Source organism: Pectinophora gossypiella, chromosome 21, assembly GCF_024362695.1.
Source record: "Pectinophora gossypiella chromosome 21, ilPecGoss1.1, whole genome shotgun sequence".
Lineage (NCBI taxonomy): Eukaryota > Metazoa > Arthropoda > Insecta > Lepidoptera > Gelechiidae > Pectinophora > Pectinophora gossypiella.
The window spans coordinates 3717273-3733224 of record NC_065424.1 but is presented as its reverse complement, the minus strand read 5'-3'; the positions used below and the strand labels follow the sequence as shown (position 1 = coordinate 3733224).

At 44.0% G+C, this 15952-nt stretch overlaps 3 protein-coding genes across 3 annotated transcripts in view; 2 read left to right on the top strand and 1 right to left on the bottom strand.

Moving 5' to 3' along the window:
• The window catches only part of LOC126376630 (probable peroxisomal membrane protein PEX13), a 325664-nt gene that overhangs the window by 259108 nt on the left and 50604 nt on the right, over window positions 1-15952 (top strand). The window lies entirely within an intron of this gene.
• On the bottom strand, window positions 835-7205 carry LOC126376823 (transmembrane protein 165). Its single transcript, XM_050024371.1, has 5 exons — window positions 7113-7205; window positions 6381-6734; window positions 4499-4708; window positions 1449-1722; window positions 835-905 (listed from the first exon to the last, which is right to left on the bottom strand). The coding sequence occupies exons 1-5, from the start codon at window positions 7203-7205 to the stop codon at window positions 835-837; spliced, it is 1002 nt and encodes a 333-aa protein (XP_049880328.1).
• On the top strand, window positions 8437-14085 carry LOC126376822 (uncharacterized). Its single transcript, XM_050024370.1, has one exon. The coding sequence runs from the start codon at window positions 8437-8439 to the stop codon at window positions 14083-14085; it is 5649 nt and encodes a 1882-aa protein (XP_049880327.1).

Here is a 15952-nt window from a genome sequence, read left to right as displayed (position 1 = left end):
GGTGGATTTAATTATGTGAATTTATTATTTATTGCCATTATAATTTGAATTAATAACTTACCTACTTATTGCTAAAATAAAATTAAAAATCAAATCACAAATATAAAAATCTTTCTAAAGTATTATTTTTATACTTAAAGTCACTTGTAGCTGACGTATTCAAAACCTCGCAATTAGATATCGTAATACCCTGACTAAATTCTATATAGGATTTGATTTTTTTATTTTTCAATTTGTCTGAAATCTGAACACTTACAATGTACTTTATATCTGAATGAGTCATAGTATTTGTTCTTCAAATCTATCACGTCTTTTGTCTGGAAAATAAACTTAAAATGTTCACAATCAGATATAGGATTTCCCACTTAACATGACATTATTGATTCATTATGCTAAAGAATAGAATTCTCTTAATCCCGATACATATAATTTGGGGATTTTCAAGGCAAAAGTGAATGGGCTCACTATTTGAGTATGCGTGCTCCACCTTAGACCACATCGCTGCTTAAGACCAGGCTGGATGGTCGTCAAACGCACTCAAATCTTTTAATCTTCTTATCGTGTGGGTTGTGAGGTATCAGCCCTGTTGTCAGGGTTATTGTTGAGCCGCCAAAGGCCCTTGACATAGCTCATGTAACGACTCCATACTCAAATAATGAAGAAATCTAATCATAAACATCATCTGATAATCTTTTAATAAATAATAAAGATAAATACACTTGCCAAAACATCCCAAAACATCGCCCTACTTTCCGAGCACTCTCGCCTATCGTCAGCTATTTTACATAGCATACATATTGTCACATCGTATAAACATCTACATTAAAACGCGCGTTATTCGCCCGGGCCTATGACAAGCGCACTCACCGCGAAGAACAGGAACACTAGACCACCGATTATAGTAACTGAAAACAAAGAAAAGTTAGGTTAAGTTGGGTTGAGTTGGGCTTCGAGCCGGATACTTTAAGTAAAAAACACTAATTCTGTTTACGTTATTTTTGTATTGTTTTGATTTTAACCATTACCAATACTTAATTAATATTATGTTAGCATAATATTTTCAATATCTGTTAAGTGGCTATTCATACAATGACTAGATTCTTCTTTGTTAGATACATACTCACACACGTGATACTTAACAGGGTACACAGAGTCAAGAAAAAAAAGAAAACAACCTTCAGCCACATTTGCCATTTGCAACAAAGCCTAAAAAATTGGGGATACATTCGCGATACTATTGTCATTGTCATTTATTATAACCAAATAAATGACACTAAAATATTACAAAGTGATTTGTGACCTGTCTTATATTAGTGCCGTCTTTCACATACAAAACGTGCAAGGAAGAGATGCAGCTAGTTTTAATCCTGTCAAATTTAGTTAAGATTAAGTTGTTTTGAAGACACAGTTTTGCTAGAATACCTAAATGAATAGGTAACTTCACTCACCAGTCCGCACAGAGATCTTCTGCGCCACCATACGTCCTCCCACGACGGCGAGGCCGGTGCAAAGGGCGTGGCCGAGCGAACCGCCCACCACAACGCCGAACACATCCTCCCGGGTAGCCAGCACCACAGTGGCTAGCTGCGACCGGTCCCCCCACTCAGCCAGGAACGTCAGCGACGCGGCCTGGAGTAACACTTTGATGATCGCGTTACGTTTCCGCCGCCGGTTCTCGGCTTGACCCTGTTCTAACATGTCCAGGGTCTCTTCTTTCTCTTCCTGAAAATGTGAAGAGTATATTGAAACAAAATATGTTTAAGTTGTATCAAAATGTTCGTCTACCCTCTTTTGTTCTACACTAAAACTTAGGAATGATGAGGCTACATTTCGGCATAATACTGACCGTATACTACGCTGTATAATGGGCTTAAGATATACTGATTCAGACCAGTGATGTGCCATTCCCGGGAAAGTTCCCACTTTGGGAACGTTCCCAGCAGTAAAACGGCGTAAACATTATGTAAAAAGATCTTTATTACCTAACCTTCAGGCAAAAAAAGCAGAGTACAAGAAAGAACAATTTGAAAGAGAAAAGCGGTCAGTGTCTTTACTATTAAAGAGTTTTTACGGCGGGTACATTTCCGGGAACGGCATATCATTGATTCAGACCTTTAAGTTAATTTCTTCCCCGTGAGACTTTACCTTTTTACCACCTTTGAGCAAACGTACTAACCTAACTCCAATGATGCCTATTCGGACGGACACATACTTAACCTAATCTTAGTTTAACAGCTCTTGAACTAGTGCCATCCTTCACCTACAATAGGTACAAGAAAGAGATGGAGCTAGTTTTAGTCCTGTCAAATTAAGTTGCTCGTCGTATCTTTGTGTTTTTGATACGCTAAAAATGAGAACTCACAGAAAATTTTGACTAAGCTGAATAGATGTCGAAGTTAGACGAACATGTATCAAAAGTAGAAAACTGTAACGAAAAGAGAATATAACTTAAAACTATTCCCTTTCTTACCCTAACTGGAGATCAGATATTTTGCTATAAAAAAAAACTAAACTAAAATACCTAACAATCGAATCTTAAGGACAAGTCCTACATCAACCTGAGTACTGATAAACAAGTTTAGAAACATTCTACTTGAAATGTATGAATCAGTTTAACAACATTGTTGCAATATTTCTACATGCTACATGCTAAGGCGTAAATATATTAGGTTCATTATACTTAATCTAATGTACATAAGATAATATATGTTGTTTTAGGTATATTGTCCAATTGGGTAGTTTCCTAGGTCAAAGATAAATTCTGAATAAAGACATATTATGTAAAGGTGTCAAAACGTTTTCTTTTTTCTATTTACTAACTTATTTATGAATTTTAATAAAGAAAAATATAATAATAAGTGCGACATTTTGTCACGTTTTTCTATGACGTCACAGGTTGCTTTTTCATACAGATTCCATAATAATTTCGTGTTTTGACGTTTAGTAAAATGTAACTGATATGACTAGTTGGAGACTACCCTATTGAATGACTATAACCTACATACATTTTTTCTCTCGATTTTGTCAACCAGAAACTTAATTAGACAGCAACCGACAGGAGACAAACTGGCAACACAAAAGAAACATTGAATTTCATATACGAGAATCATTTAAATAATTTTCTATATAAATTATACCGAAGCATTAAGGTGAAGGTACAATATCTCCCAATAGATGGCGTCCAACCACTGGTACTTAAGATCAATGTCAGAACGTAGTAAAAGGATATCAAGGATAAATAATAAAAAAATGGCCACCAATAAACTAAAAGAAAATAAAATGTAGATGTTAGTGGTCTCTTAGATACAATTATGGTATAAAAAGACCAGGTATGCTCAAAACCCGCCATTGCTAGCCCATTGGTAACGTAAGTGTTGCCATTAAATTGGTATCTCCAACACTAATTTTATTATTAAAAATTATGTGAATTACTGATTAATGTATTTAATTACTATTACTTGTCACATAAATAAAAATCATTAATACCCTAAGTAAATCTTTTACTAAAAATTCATAATTTCCTTGCAAAGTAAATATAAAAACATTGGTCGTGGGTAATTTCTTTTTTACGAAATGGCAACTCAGGGTGGGATGACGTCAGCTGGGCTAACCTTGAAATGTTAGCTGTCACTTTTGAGCATACCTGGTTTTCTTATACCATGGTTCCGCCTCCCTCTAGTTTTTCAAACAAGCAACATTTTTATCTTATTTTTTTTTTTGCCAAAAGAGAATAAAGTAATTAAAAAGCATATCACAGCCACCCGTACTCGTCTAAGTAAGGTTGTCACTCCAATGACTCGTTTAATATTACAGATGGATGACTTGGGTATAAATAATTCTAGGATAAGTAAAGTAATGCGCGGTAGAAAATAATCTTTATAACATTTGTTTTGCCTGTTTCTCCTGCAAACGTCACACATTTCTTCATAATCATAAAGTTCTACAATTAACATACATCTACATGCTAAGCCAAAGTAAATAAGCTTCGTAACAAATCGAGTGATCCTTGAAATAAATGAGTTTCTCTTGATAATAATGATAATGAATAGTCTTAGTAGGGTTTTAGGTTTCCAAAATTTAAGTACAAGTGTTGTAAATTTGAAATTTGTGATGATCGGGCAACCTAAAAGGAACCCTAAGAAAAGGAAAAGTATCGACCAGATGGAGGCATACGTCGCAACAACTGAGTAAAGCCTGACCAGAAAAGTTTATCAATTTATAATTGTTTATAGTCGTCACGTCGTGAGGGAGAGACCTCCCAACAATGACAAGGTATTCCGTATATAAGAGAACCATTTTTCTGCTCAAGCTCCTACAAGCAATACTGTGTTCAAATGCTGAATTCCTTTGCAGTTTGGATAACATTTCTAAAGCCGTCCAAAAGCCTTTTGTTCAAACGCAAAGTGATTATGGTATGTGCGGAAACGGAACGTAAAAGCTAGGCTAAAAGAAAAAGAACTATGGTGTCATTCGTAATGCCAGAGGCTTAGGCTATCACCGTGAGGGGGTCAGTTAGCTTCGAAGTCCCGGGTTGGGGCTCGGGAGGCGGGTCGGGGGCTTCCTCGACCGGGGTCCGCGAGGGCCCAGGGCTCTGTGAGCGCGTGGAAGACGCTGAAGGAACGCTTCGCGGCTCGGACTCGACACCTTGCGTCGGTGAAGCTTCCGCCCGCGTCGACGTTGGCGACAGAGATCGCTCTTTCGCTGCATCCTGCCGTCACACCACTCAATTTCTGATACTGAACAGTAGTTTCTACTGCTTCAGTGCCAGTATCTACTGGCAAGTCGTGTACCCTCCAAAACATACGTTCCCCTTCCCCTTTTCGCCTGGCAGTCGACTGCGCGTCCGTATAACACGCGAGCGGAACTCGACAAACACATTTAAAGGAATTCAACATTTGAAACTAATCCTAGCGTACAAGATTCTGCAAACATCAGACCGTATCAATCTTATCTAAATATCAGTTTAAAAAGTAGAGTCACATAATTAGCTACGTCTCATGGCATCGTAGAAAGTAAAATAAATAAACAAAATGGGGATATTTTTATCGATATTTATCTCAGATAGTTTAGACATGAAAATGTTAGTAGGTATCTAAATTAAATCAGCCCAGACATAAATGTACAGATACAGACCTGTCATGATAATCTTGAACTTAAAAACAAGATATAAGGGATTACGCAGGATTAAACATCTAGCCTAGCGAATCTAGTTATTTGTAAAAACTTCATGAATCCACAGAGAATATACTCCATATAACAACAAATGTGCGATAAAAAACTGTGACAATAAAAGAAGTCGTAAGAGTACAACAGATGTGAGGCGTTAAACCGCATAATCAACAGCATAGAAAATTGAAATTGCAGAAACCTTGTCAATGTATATATCAATGAGTCATTGCTAATAATTCCGTCAACATCTTTTGTACATAAAATACTTTAAAAACAGCCATAAATATATAAAAAGAATCATAATACGAGTATATGAGTAAGTACTTTGGATCTTCTGCATATCAACAAACGTTTATGACGTCAATTGTTCAAACAAATGTGTCAGATATTAGCTGTCTCCTCTTGCTCGGATATCGTGACAGTGTGAGCATAGCAGCATACCACCATCTGGGCGATACCATCTAGTAGCGCGGCATCGATCAATCAAGTGAAATCGATAAAATTTATCGACTTAAACAAGAGATTACCTAAGCCGGCTTAGTGATAAGTGTGTGAATTTACGACACTGATTTCATCAATTATTTTCTTTGTCATGTCACGTACTATTTTGTTTTGACAGTAAAAGGGGAAGGGGAGTTATAATAATTTTGACTTTTGATGTTTCCACATGATGTTTCTTAGATGCTATTTGGAACCTTAGAAGCATTGGATTATTATTTTATTGTTGCCAAATTACCACAGAGTGTGTTTTAATTTAACTTACGCCAACCGACAGACCATACGCACACATTTTATAATATTACTTGTCCTATAAACAAGAAAACAGGCCTAAATTTTAAACTCTCTGATAACTTGCCAAGCTTCACCCTTCCCCCAAATTTTGCTATGCATGCCGCAAAATTTATCTCCGCGATATGTTCGAGATTGCCTAGGATTTTAACTAAATACTTTAAGGCAATGGATTAGAAAGCGACAAGAAATTAGAGAGGAATCATTCAATGAGCCATTGAAGCTAAAAAAATTAGTCTTTTTTATATTAAAATATTTCATTATTAGTTTCCAAGACTATTTATCTTAAACAGACTTGTAGACTGTAGTCCTGAGGATAAAAGTATACTCAGAATATTCCAGAACTCTTTTCTAAATGTAACAGTTTCCCGTCGCCTCCAAATCTACGCCAAGCACCTACAAACAACCAAAACACCACCCACCTGATCCTCTCTTCTCTTCAGCTCCATCTGTACTTCTTCCAACTCTTCTTGCCCCTCATTGGGGTCCATTTTACATCCATCCCTTAGCATTTTAATACCGAATATGGCGAATAGGGCTGCACTGGCGTAGTACGTGTATACTCGTGGTATTACTGTGGCTATCGACCCGAATGCTGCAGACAGTACAGTCATGAAGACTAGTGCTGATATGGCGCCAGCGAAGACTATGAGGCGAGGGTGCTTCATGGCCATAATAGCGGCGATAAAGAACGTCTTGTCGCCGAGCTCCGACACTATGACGACGGATAGAGACGCCACGAAGCCCTGGAGGAAGTTGCCTTGCACCTTCGAGTGCTGTGGAAGAGGGAGAAAGAAGATTTAATAATGGACATGTATCCTTAAAAATTAGTATGTCTCATCATTTCTGAAGACTTTATATTTGTGTAAATATATTTTGTTTTGACTTTAATTATCACCAGCATACCATAATATATCATATATTAAAGCTCGCTTGGTAGAAAGAGCTACACTATCAATAGTCGTCTTTTGTACCTTATATTTCCTTGTAATGTTTGTGTCTGTGCCCTTTTTGTGTAATGAACTATAAATGTATCTATTGTGTTTTGATTTAACAACACGGACGGATTTGCAGCCATCATGCGAAAGCGGTGCGCTTCCATCCTGCGCCGCACGCGCGACAGTCCCAACACCATCCTGCGCGCGCTAGTTGACCGGTGGGACTCTCCGATGCTGGCTCGATGGATTCGGCTGCACGCAGTCGTATGATTGGCCGCCAGCGTCGGGGAGTCCATCCGGACTTGCCATTTTAATATATTTGTATGTTACTAACACTAGTTTTTGTAAGCTTGCAATTTTATTAACAAATGTGGATTTATTTATTTATTTCACATATACATAGTCATTACAGATAAACCTAATCGACAATGTATGCAAACTGGATGAGTCCGAAATAAATAATTATTATTATTATTATTGATCCTAATGGGGTAGTCAGAGGCATATTCATCGCAAGATGACGTACCCACGCCTCACCGAACTTTCTGTTACACCAACGTGATAGGTGATGAGCCGTATCACCTTCTATAATAGTAGAGCCAACTGTGTTTGTGAACATGCAATTCTTCTTCTTCTATCGTGTGGGTTGTGAGGTGAATTACCAACCTCATCAACCCTGGTGTCAGGGTTACTATTGAGCCGCCAAAGGCCCCTGACATGACTCATATAACGACTACGTACTTATATCAGTAAGTAGTAACCGGGACCGACGGCTTAACATGCAATTAAGATAAATTAATAATTTATTGGGGCAAGTCTCCGGTACCGTGGTCCGAACTGGGGAGTTAAAATGGCCACATCGAAGCAATTCATCTAAGAAAGCTGTGCCGGACGACGCCCAGAACGATCTCATAGTTTAACAAATTATTGTAAATAACTTAGATTTTGAAATAAAGATATAGATAGTTAAATAAGTATAGTTAAGAAAATATTGTGATAACGATTGTATGTGATATTATTATTTTTGTTCCAATAAATTACACTCACCTCATTCGCGGCGCCGTCTCGTCTTAATGCGCGCAAGGCCCACTAGTTGCGAACCGTAAAATCGTATATGACTAGGGCGAGACGGCGTCGAAAACACACACAATTCGCACACCTCGCAACTCGAGGTTTATTTTTAGGAAGGTCGCAATAGGACCTTACACAACATAGCTTAGGTACAGACACAACTGTACAGAAATGAATCTTAAATAGTTGTTTTTATTTAGAACCAGCATCCCATAGAACATAGCGTGCGGTTTACAGTCCCGTACAATTGGTCCTTCGAGCCGGATTACAGCCGGATAGAACATAGAAGATTCCGAATAACAGTCGGATATCGAAAACATAGTTCCGAACAACAGTCGGAAAACCTATAGTACAACTCGGATAACAGCCGGGTATAGTTAAATCCCGGGTAACAGCCGGGATACAGGAGTGTCTGGACAACAGCCAGACACGACACAGTATGAAAACCAGGAGTATGAAGTCGACAGAGATGGAACGGCCATCAACAGAAGACCCACCGGTCACCAACACAGCAACTCCCGCAGTCGCGGCCGCCGCCGTCACAGATAGAATAGATACAGCAGCCCCGCTGGTTACAGAACAGCCTGGTGGTGGTAGTACCGAAACATCTACTACCACTGGGACCAGCTCGGGCACCACAACGACGACGACGGGCACAACAGACGATACAGATAGGACTACGGGGGAATCCAACACAGAAGATAGCGTACAGAACGAGACGTTACGACCTGGATCGGTGGTCAGAGCCCCATCAGCGCCACACTCTACAGCTTCAAAGAAACGACGCCTAGCCTTACTTAAAGCAAAAGAGGAACTCCTGAAAAAAGAAGTCGAACTGGCAGCAGCACGCATCGCTACGTTAGCCGAAGAATCCGACGACGACACAGACATAGAGATAGCAAGTGTGAGCGACGTACGCACACGCACAAAGACGTGGGTGGACCAGCACTCAACGCTGGCCCCCCCGCTGCCCACCAACATAGCACCCTTAACTATAACGGGTGAATACAGAACCACAGTAGAAGAAAAACCGTCGCAAACTCAACACAGTCACGCGACACCTATAAACAAGGGGGCAAAACACAGCATAGCGGCACCCACTACACAAGGTGGATGCATCTCAACTCCCGTCACGGCGGGAGAACATGTGATCGCCAAACAACCATCGATAGAAATTACACAGTTAGCACAAGCGATCACGTTAGCTGCGCGATCAGCGTGTCCCACACCGCGCAGCACCTTCGAGCTTCCAACATACAGTGGATCTCACACAGAATGGCTGTCTTTCTACGCAGCCTACACAGCGACAGCTCCATCCTACTCCGACCAGGAGAACTTAGTACGCCTGCGGAAGAGCCTGAAGGGAATGGCGAAAGAAACGGTTGAAAGTCTTCTCATGTACAACGCGAACCCCACCGACGTAATGAAGACACTACAGCTTCGATTCGGCCGCCCCGACGCTATAGCTCACACCGAGCTCGACCGCCTCCGAGCTCTACCGCGCCTCAGCGACTCAGCCAAAGAAGTATGCGTATTTGCGACGAGGGTAAACAACATTGTGGCCACACTACGCGCCCTCCGAAAACAACAGTACCTGTATAACCCCGAGATAACTAAGCTCACTATAGACAAACTGACACCGACAATACGCTATAGATGGTACGACTTCGCGGCTGAGCAATCAGAAGACGACGCCGACCTACTGAAACTCGCAAGGTTCCTCGAACGCGAGGCTGAACGCTGTGGACCGTACGCGCAACCAGAGCGCGACACAGCTTCATCACAAACACAGCGGACAGCACCCGGCGCCGTCCAAATTCGAAAACAGACACAACAGCGTACTTACTCCACGACGGAAAAGGATAAGACAGCGTGCCCCGTATGCGACAAGACGGGACACACGGCGGTAAAATGTCAACAATTCACCGACGCGAACACAGACAAACGATGGGAAATGGCAAAAAACAAGTCACTATGTTTTCGATGCCTCACTCGACGCACTCTCAAACATGAGTGCAAAGCCCGAACATGCAACACCAACCAGTGCAACCGCACTCATCACCCTATGCTACATTTCCTGAAAAGAGAGGTCCCCGAAGAGAAAACAGAAACAGTCAGCACGGCATGGACGACGAGAAGAACTCACACCTTCTTAAAAATCCTCCCTGTCAAAGTCTCCGGTCCACAAGGCGATGTCGACACCTTCGCCTTACTCGACGACGGGTCCACAGTCACCCTAGTCGACGCCGACATCACCAACCAAGTCGGCATAAAGGGACCGAGCGACCCGCTACGCATAGAAGCCCTCTCAACCGACATAGGAGTCAGGAAATCACAGCGTGTAACACTCACGCTACACGGGGCGACTAACACCTTCGACACGCATGCCCGGACGATAGAAAACCTACAGCTCTCACCGCAACGCATCGAAAACGACGACCTCACCGAGTGCCACCACTTGTCCGACATCGCTCTACAACTAGTCTACGAGGCGACACCGAAGATACTAATAGGACAGGACAACTGGGAGCTACTCCTCGCCACCGAAACAAGAAGAGGGGCGCGGCATCAACCGGTCGCCTCCCTCACCCCTCTCGGCTGGGTGCTACACGGCGCACACACGCGCACTATAGGACATCGAATCAACTACATTACCGCACCCACACCCGAAGATAGTATGGACGAACAACTTCGTCAGTACTTCGCCATCGAGTCTCTCGCTATAGAACAGAAAAGGCCACAAAGCGACCCCGAACAGCGTGCGCTCAACATACTCGCCGAACGCACTACACGTAGCGACGACGGTCGTTACATAACGTCGCTACTGTGGCACACAGACAACGCGTCTATGCCCGACAACTACAATAACGCGTACAACCGCCTACTGTCTACAGAAAAAAAGATAGATAAAGATCCACTACTTAAACAGAAATACAACGAACAGATGGAAGCGCTTATAGAAAAGGGCTATGCCGAGCCCGCTCCGAGTACCAAAACAGCCAATAGAACTTGGTACTTACCTCATTTCCCCGTTCTCAACGCAATGAAACCGGGAAAAGTACGCGTCGTACACGATGCCGCAGCTAAAACGCAAGGTGTATCACTCAACGACTACCTGCTCACCGGTCCCGACTTACTACAGTCTCTACCGGGGGTACTCATGCGCCTCCGCCAGCACAAGTACGCCGTGTCCGCCGACATCAAGGAAATGTTCATGCAAGTCAAGATACGTGAACAAGATCGGGACGCCCTCCGCTACCTCTGGCGAGGCGACAATAGAGGCGACACGACTCCCCGAGAGTATCGCATGACATCACTCATCTTCGGAGCAAAGTCATCACCTGCGACAGCAATCTACATAAAGAATAGCAACGCCGAGCGGTACAAAGTCACAGACCCGGACGCGTACGACGCAATAGTCCGCAATCACTACGTCGATGACTATCTACAGAGCTTCGAGACAATAGAACAGGCCGTAGCTACGTCGAACAGAGTACGCGAGATACACAGCGAAGCACACTACGAGCTACGACAATGGACCTCAAACTCGCAGGAGGTTCTCACAGCACTCTCGGAGCCATCGACGACAACTCAGTCAGTCTCACTCGACGAAAACACGAAGACCGAACGGATACTAGGTCTCATCTGGAAGCCGTACAGCGACGAGTTAGCCTTCAACCTCGACCTAGCACGTCTGCCACAAGACGTGCTAAACAGAAAACAACCCACCAAGCGTGAGGCGCTCAAAATAGTCATGTCATTGTTCGACCCTCTCGGTCTCGCTTCGCCTGTCACATCTAAGGCGAAACAACTCCTTCAAGAAGTATGGAGAAGAAACATCGAATGGGACCAGCCGATCGACACTGACCTCGCCGCACAATGGACGGAGTGGATAGAACATCTCAAGAAGCTAACCCACGTCGCGATACCCAGATGTCACTTACATTACAGCGACGCTAGTAACATGCAACTACATGTTTTCGTCGACGCTAGTGAAACAGCCTTCGCCGCCGCGTTATACTGGCGCATACAGTCGCCGGAGGGACACGTGACTACATCACTGGTCTTGGGGAAGGCCAAAGTCGCACCGCTCAAAGTCACGTCAATCCCACGCCTCGAACTACAAGCGGCCGTCATGGGCAGTCGTATGGCCGCGACTGTAATAGAAGAACACGATCGAAAACCATCGTCAGTCACGTATTGGTCCGATAGCCGCACAGTACTCACCTGGCTAAAAACGGGCGCTCGCTCGTACAAACCGTATGTCGCACATCGAATCGCGGCAATAGAGGAGGTCAGCAAGCTAAACGAGTGGCGTTGGGTTCCAACTAAACTCAACGTCGCCGACGACGCGACCCGCGATGTACCAAGTGACTTCGATGTACAACACAGATGGTTCAGAGGCCCGGAATTCTTACGTGACGACCCAACTACGTGGCCTGCGGAGAAGCCACCACATATAGAAAACACCGGCGAAGAGAGACTGCACTATACAACACACAGAAGTGTCACCACAACGACACTAACAACAGCGCTCCCGGACAGTAATAGATTTTCGAAATGGGAACGCCTACTGCGAGCCACCGCTCGCGTCCTTCAGTTTATAGCTCTATGCCGCCGCAGCGCTGACGAGAAAGTCAACTACAAACGTACGGCGAAAGTCAGAGAAACAGACAGCACATGGGGGCGAAAATATAGAACCGCCACGCCCCGGCCTACAAAACAGAGGGACGACAGCTACAGAAAATTCATCCCACTAGATGCCCGATATAGCAAGGAGGCCGAAGCCCTCCTAGTGCGCGCCAGTCAACAACAGTCGTTCAAGAGCGAAATAGACACTCTGCAGAAAGGGGGCAACATACCCCATTCGAGCCGACTACGTCCTATCGCGGTCGAACTAGTCAACGGCGTGATTCAACTTAAATCACGTATAAACGCGGCGACGGACATAACACCACAGACACGAGCGCCGGCGGTCATCGACGGCGACAACCACGTAACAAAACTATACGTGGAGTACATACATCGACGCCTACATCACGCGAGCGTCGAAGCTACGATCAACGAATGCCGCCAGTACTATTGGATCCTACGCTTGCGTCCAATCGCACGCATGCTCATACATAGATGTCTACCCTGCCGCATACGACGGTCGACACCACCGCGACCACCGACGGGTAACCACCCGCCGACCCGACTAGCGCACCATCAACGCCCTTTCACATACACTGGGCTTGATTACTTCGGCCCCCTCACGGTCACAGTGGGCAGAGGGACACAAAAGAGGTACGTCGCACTGTTCACGTGCCTCACAACACGCGCCGTACACCTAGAAATCGCCGCCTCACTAACGACAGATTCGGCGATTATGGCACTACGACGCATGATCGCGCGCCGTGGGTGCCCTACAGAAATTTGGTCCGACAATGGGACGAATCTACAAGGCGCCGACAAGGAGCTTCGCAAAACTATAGACAGAGCGACAGAAGAAGAAGCCACACACAGAAAAATCAGCTGGCGTTTCATACCCCCCGCCGCCCCCTTCATGGGCGGAGCATGGGAACGTCTCGTGCGGAGTGTGAAAACGGCTCTATACACCGTACTAGAACGAACGAGCCCGTCCGAAGAGGTCCTACACACCTTACTCGCCGAAGTGGAATACACGGTCAACAGCCGTCCACTCACACACGTCTCCGTGGACCCCGCGGACCCAGAAGCACTCACTCCGAACCATTTTTTGCTCGGCGGCACTGCCCGCGAGGGCCCGCCGGGCACTTTCGATGACAGCGACTTATCCAACAGAACCCAGTGGAGAGCCTCTCAACGACTCGCCGACCTATTCTGGACTCGTTGGATGCGAGAGTACCTCCCCGAGCTCCAAAACCGGCGGGAGCCACACGGCGAAGGAACAGTAAAAATGGGTGACGTCGTGCTCATTACCGACAACACGCTACCACGAAACGTATGGCCCCGCGGAATAATCACCGCTACCTACCCTGGAACGGACAACATAGTACGAGTCGTCGATGTCAAGACGAAGGGGGGGACACTTAGAAGACCCGTCAAGAAATTATTGGTTCTCTACTCCCCGCAACCCCCACCAATCGCGAACCAATAATTCTCTATATAAGAAAAAAATGGCGCCGAGCCGCCACACAACTCGCTCAGCCACGGCACGAGTAACATCTCCGCTCAACAAGTAACCGCTTCAACCAATCACAGCATGGAGCCTGATACAACCTTCGAAGAGGCGGCGCGAGTGGTGGAGCAAAACATGAAGACGCTGGGGAAAACAATCGAAGCGGCCAAGAAAACAACAGAAGAGGCCGTCCGAATTCGCTCCGCCCCCCCGCCGCCGCGCCGCTACCTCGGCCCTCGCGTCCGCTCCCGCGCGACGCAAACAGAATCGACGAATTTTCTACGCGATCTCCAACGGAAAATAGAACAATTGGAGAGGGAGATCATCTACCTGAGAGCGAGCCAACTTCGAGGCTCTCCATATTCTCGGGACTACTTCACTTCCGACGCGACAATCTGCTACTACCACAAGAAATTCGGAGCAGAGGCTCGCAAATGCCACCCTCCATGCACATGGGAGCTTGAAGAAGGAGTAGAGGGACGCCGCCCGCACAACAGAAGAAGGAGTATGTCGACGTAGACTCCAGCGCCGTCAACATACGGCGGGAGGAATGTGCCGGACGACGCCCAGAACGATCTCATAGTTTAACAAATTATTGTAAATAACTTAGATTTTGAAATAAAGATATAGATAGTTAAATAAGTATAGTTAAGAAAATATTGTGATAACGATTGTATGTGATATTATTATTTTTGTTCCAATAAATTACACTCACCTCATTCGCGGCGCCGTCTCGTCTTAATGCGCGCAAGGCCCACTAGTTGCGAACCGTAAAATCGTATATGACTAGGGCGAGACGGCGTCGAAAACACACACAATTCGCACACCTCGCAACTCGAGGTTTATTTTTAGGAAGGTCGCAATAGGACCTTACACAACATAGCTTAGGTACAGACACAACTGTACAGAAATGAATCTTAAATAGTTGTTTTTATTTAGAACCAGCATCCCATAGAACATAGCGTGCGGTTTACAGTCCCGTACAAAAGCAATATTGCTATTTGACATTTGATTGCATTGCGTACTTACTTTTATATGCGCAAGTGTCAAATTGCAATATTGCTTCCTTAGATGAATTGCTTCGATTTGGCCATTTTAACCCCTCTGGTGTTAAAAGATAATAAATATTTGTAAATAATTAGTGTAATTCAGCCAGATGTTAATCATATTTCTATGAATTTCCCCACATAACACAAATGACGCATCTAACATATTTCAGTGTACCACTTGATTGCACTTAGAGACTTTAATGATCGGATAAAACAATGCAATATCCTGAACGCGATTACAATATTACCTCATATTTATAAGATTTGTATTGCAGGTGAACGTTATTGTGCTGTTACAGAACACAAAAGTACATTATGTATTTGTGTATTAGAATACATAAATAATACATACATACATACATAAACTCACGCCCGTAATCCCAAATGGGGTGGGCAGAGCCACAAGTAATCAAAGACAACTTGCAGCCACTGTTGATACGAAGTCCTAAGATGGATATGATGAACCTTATGGTGATAAGGGATCAGCCTATCGCCCATAACATTAGTCCATCATGTTAGAGGACGCAATCCCAACATACATAAATAATAACATTCATAAGTTACCATAAACAACTTCTAGCTACTTTTAGTTGCTCTCCATTATAATGAATACAATAGAATACAAAAAGTCTTTATTGCACTTAAAATAAATAATAATTTATCTTCTTCCCTATCGGGGAGCGCCGGTCCGCACCTGCTTACCTAACCTGAAGATTTGACAGGTTCGTATTTTTACAGAAGAATACAGGTTAGGTCACATACCTCCGAAAATGTCTTTCTCGGGAATGTGGGTTTCC

Excerpts from the sequence above, each read along its gene's own strand:
- LOC126376823 (XM_050024371.1), bottom strand. The coding sequence starts at position 7,205 with ATGGCAAGTCCGGATGGACTCCCCGACGCTGGCGGCCAATCATACGAC. Across the intron at positions 4,709-6,380 it reads TGAAGAGAAGAGAGGATCAG|GATGCAGCGAAAGAGCGATC; the intron begins GTGGGTGGTGTT and ends GTGTGACGGCAG. Across the intron at positions 1,723-4,498 it reads AGCTAACTGACCCCCTCACG|GAAGAGAAAGAAGAGACCCT; the intron begins GTGATAGCCTAA and ends TCACATTTTCAG.
- LOC126376822 (XM_050024370.1), top strand. The coding sequence starts at position 8,437 with ATGGAACGGCCATCAACAGAAGACCCACCGGTCACCAACACAGCAACT.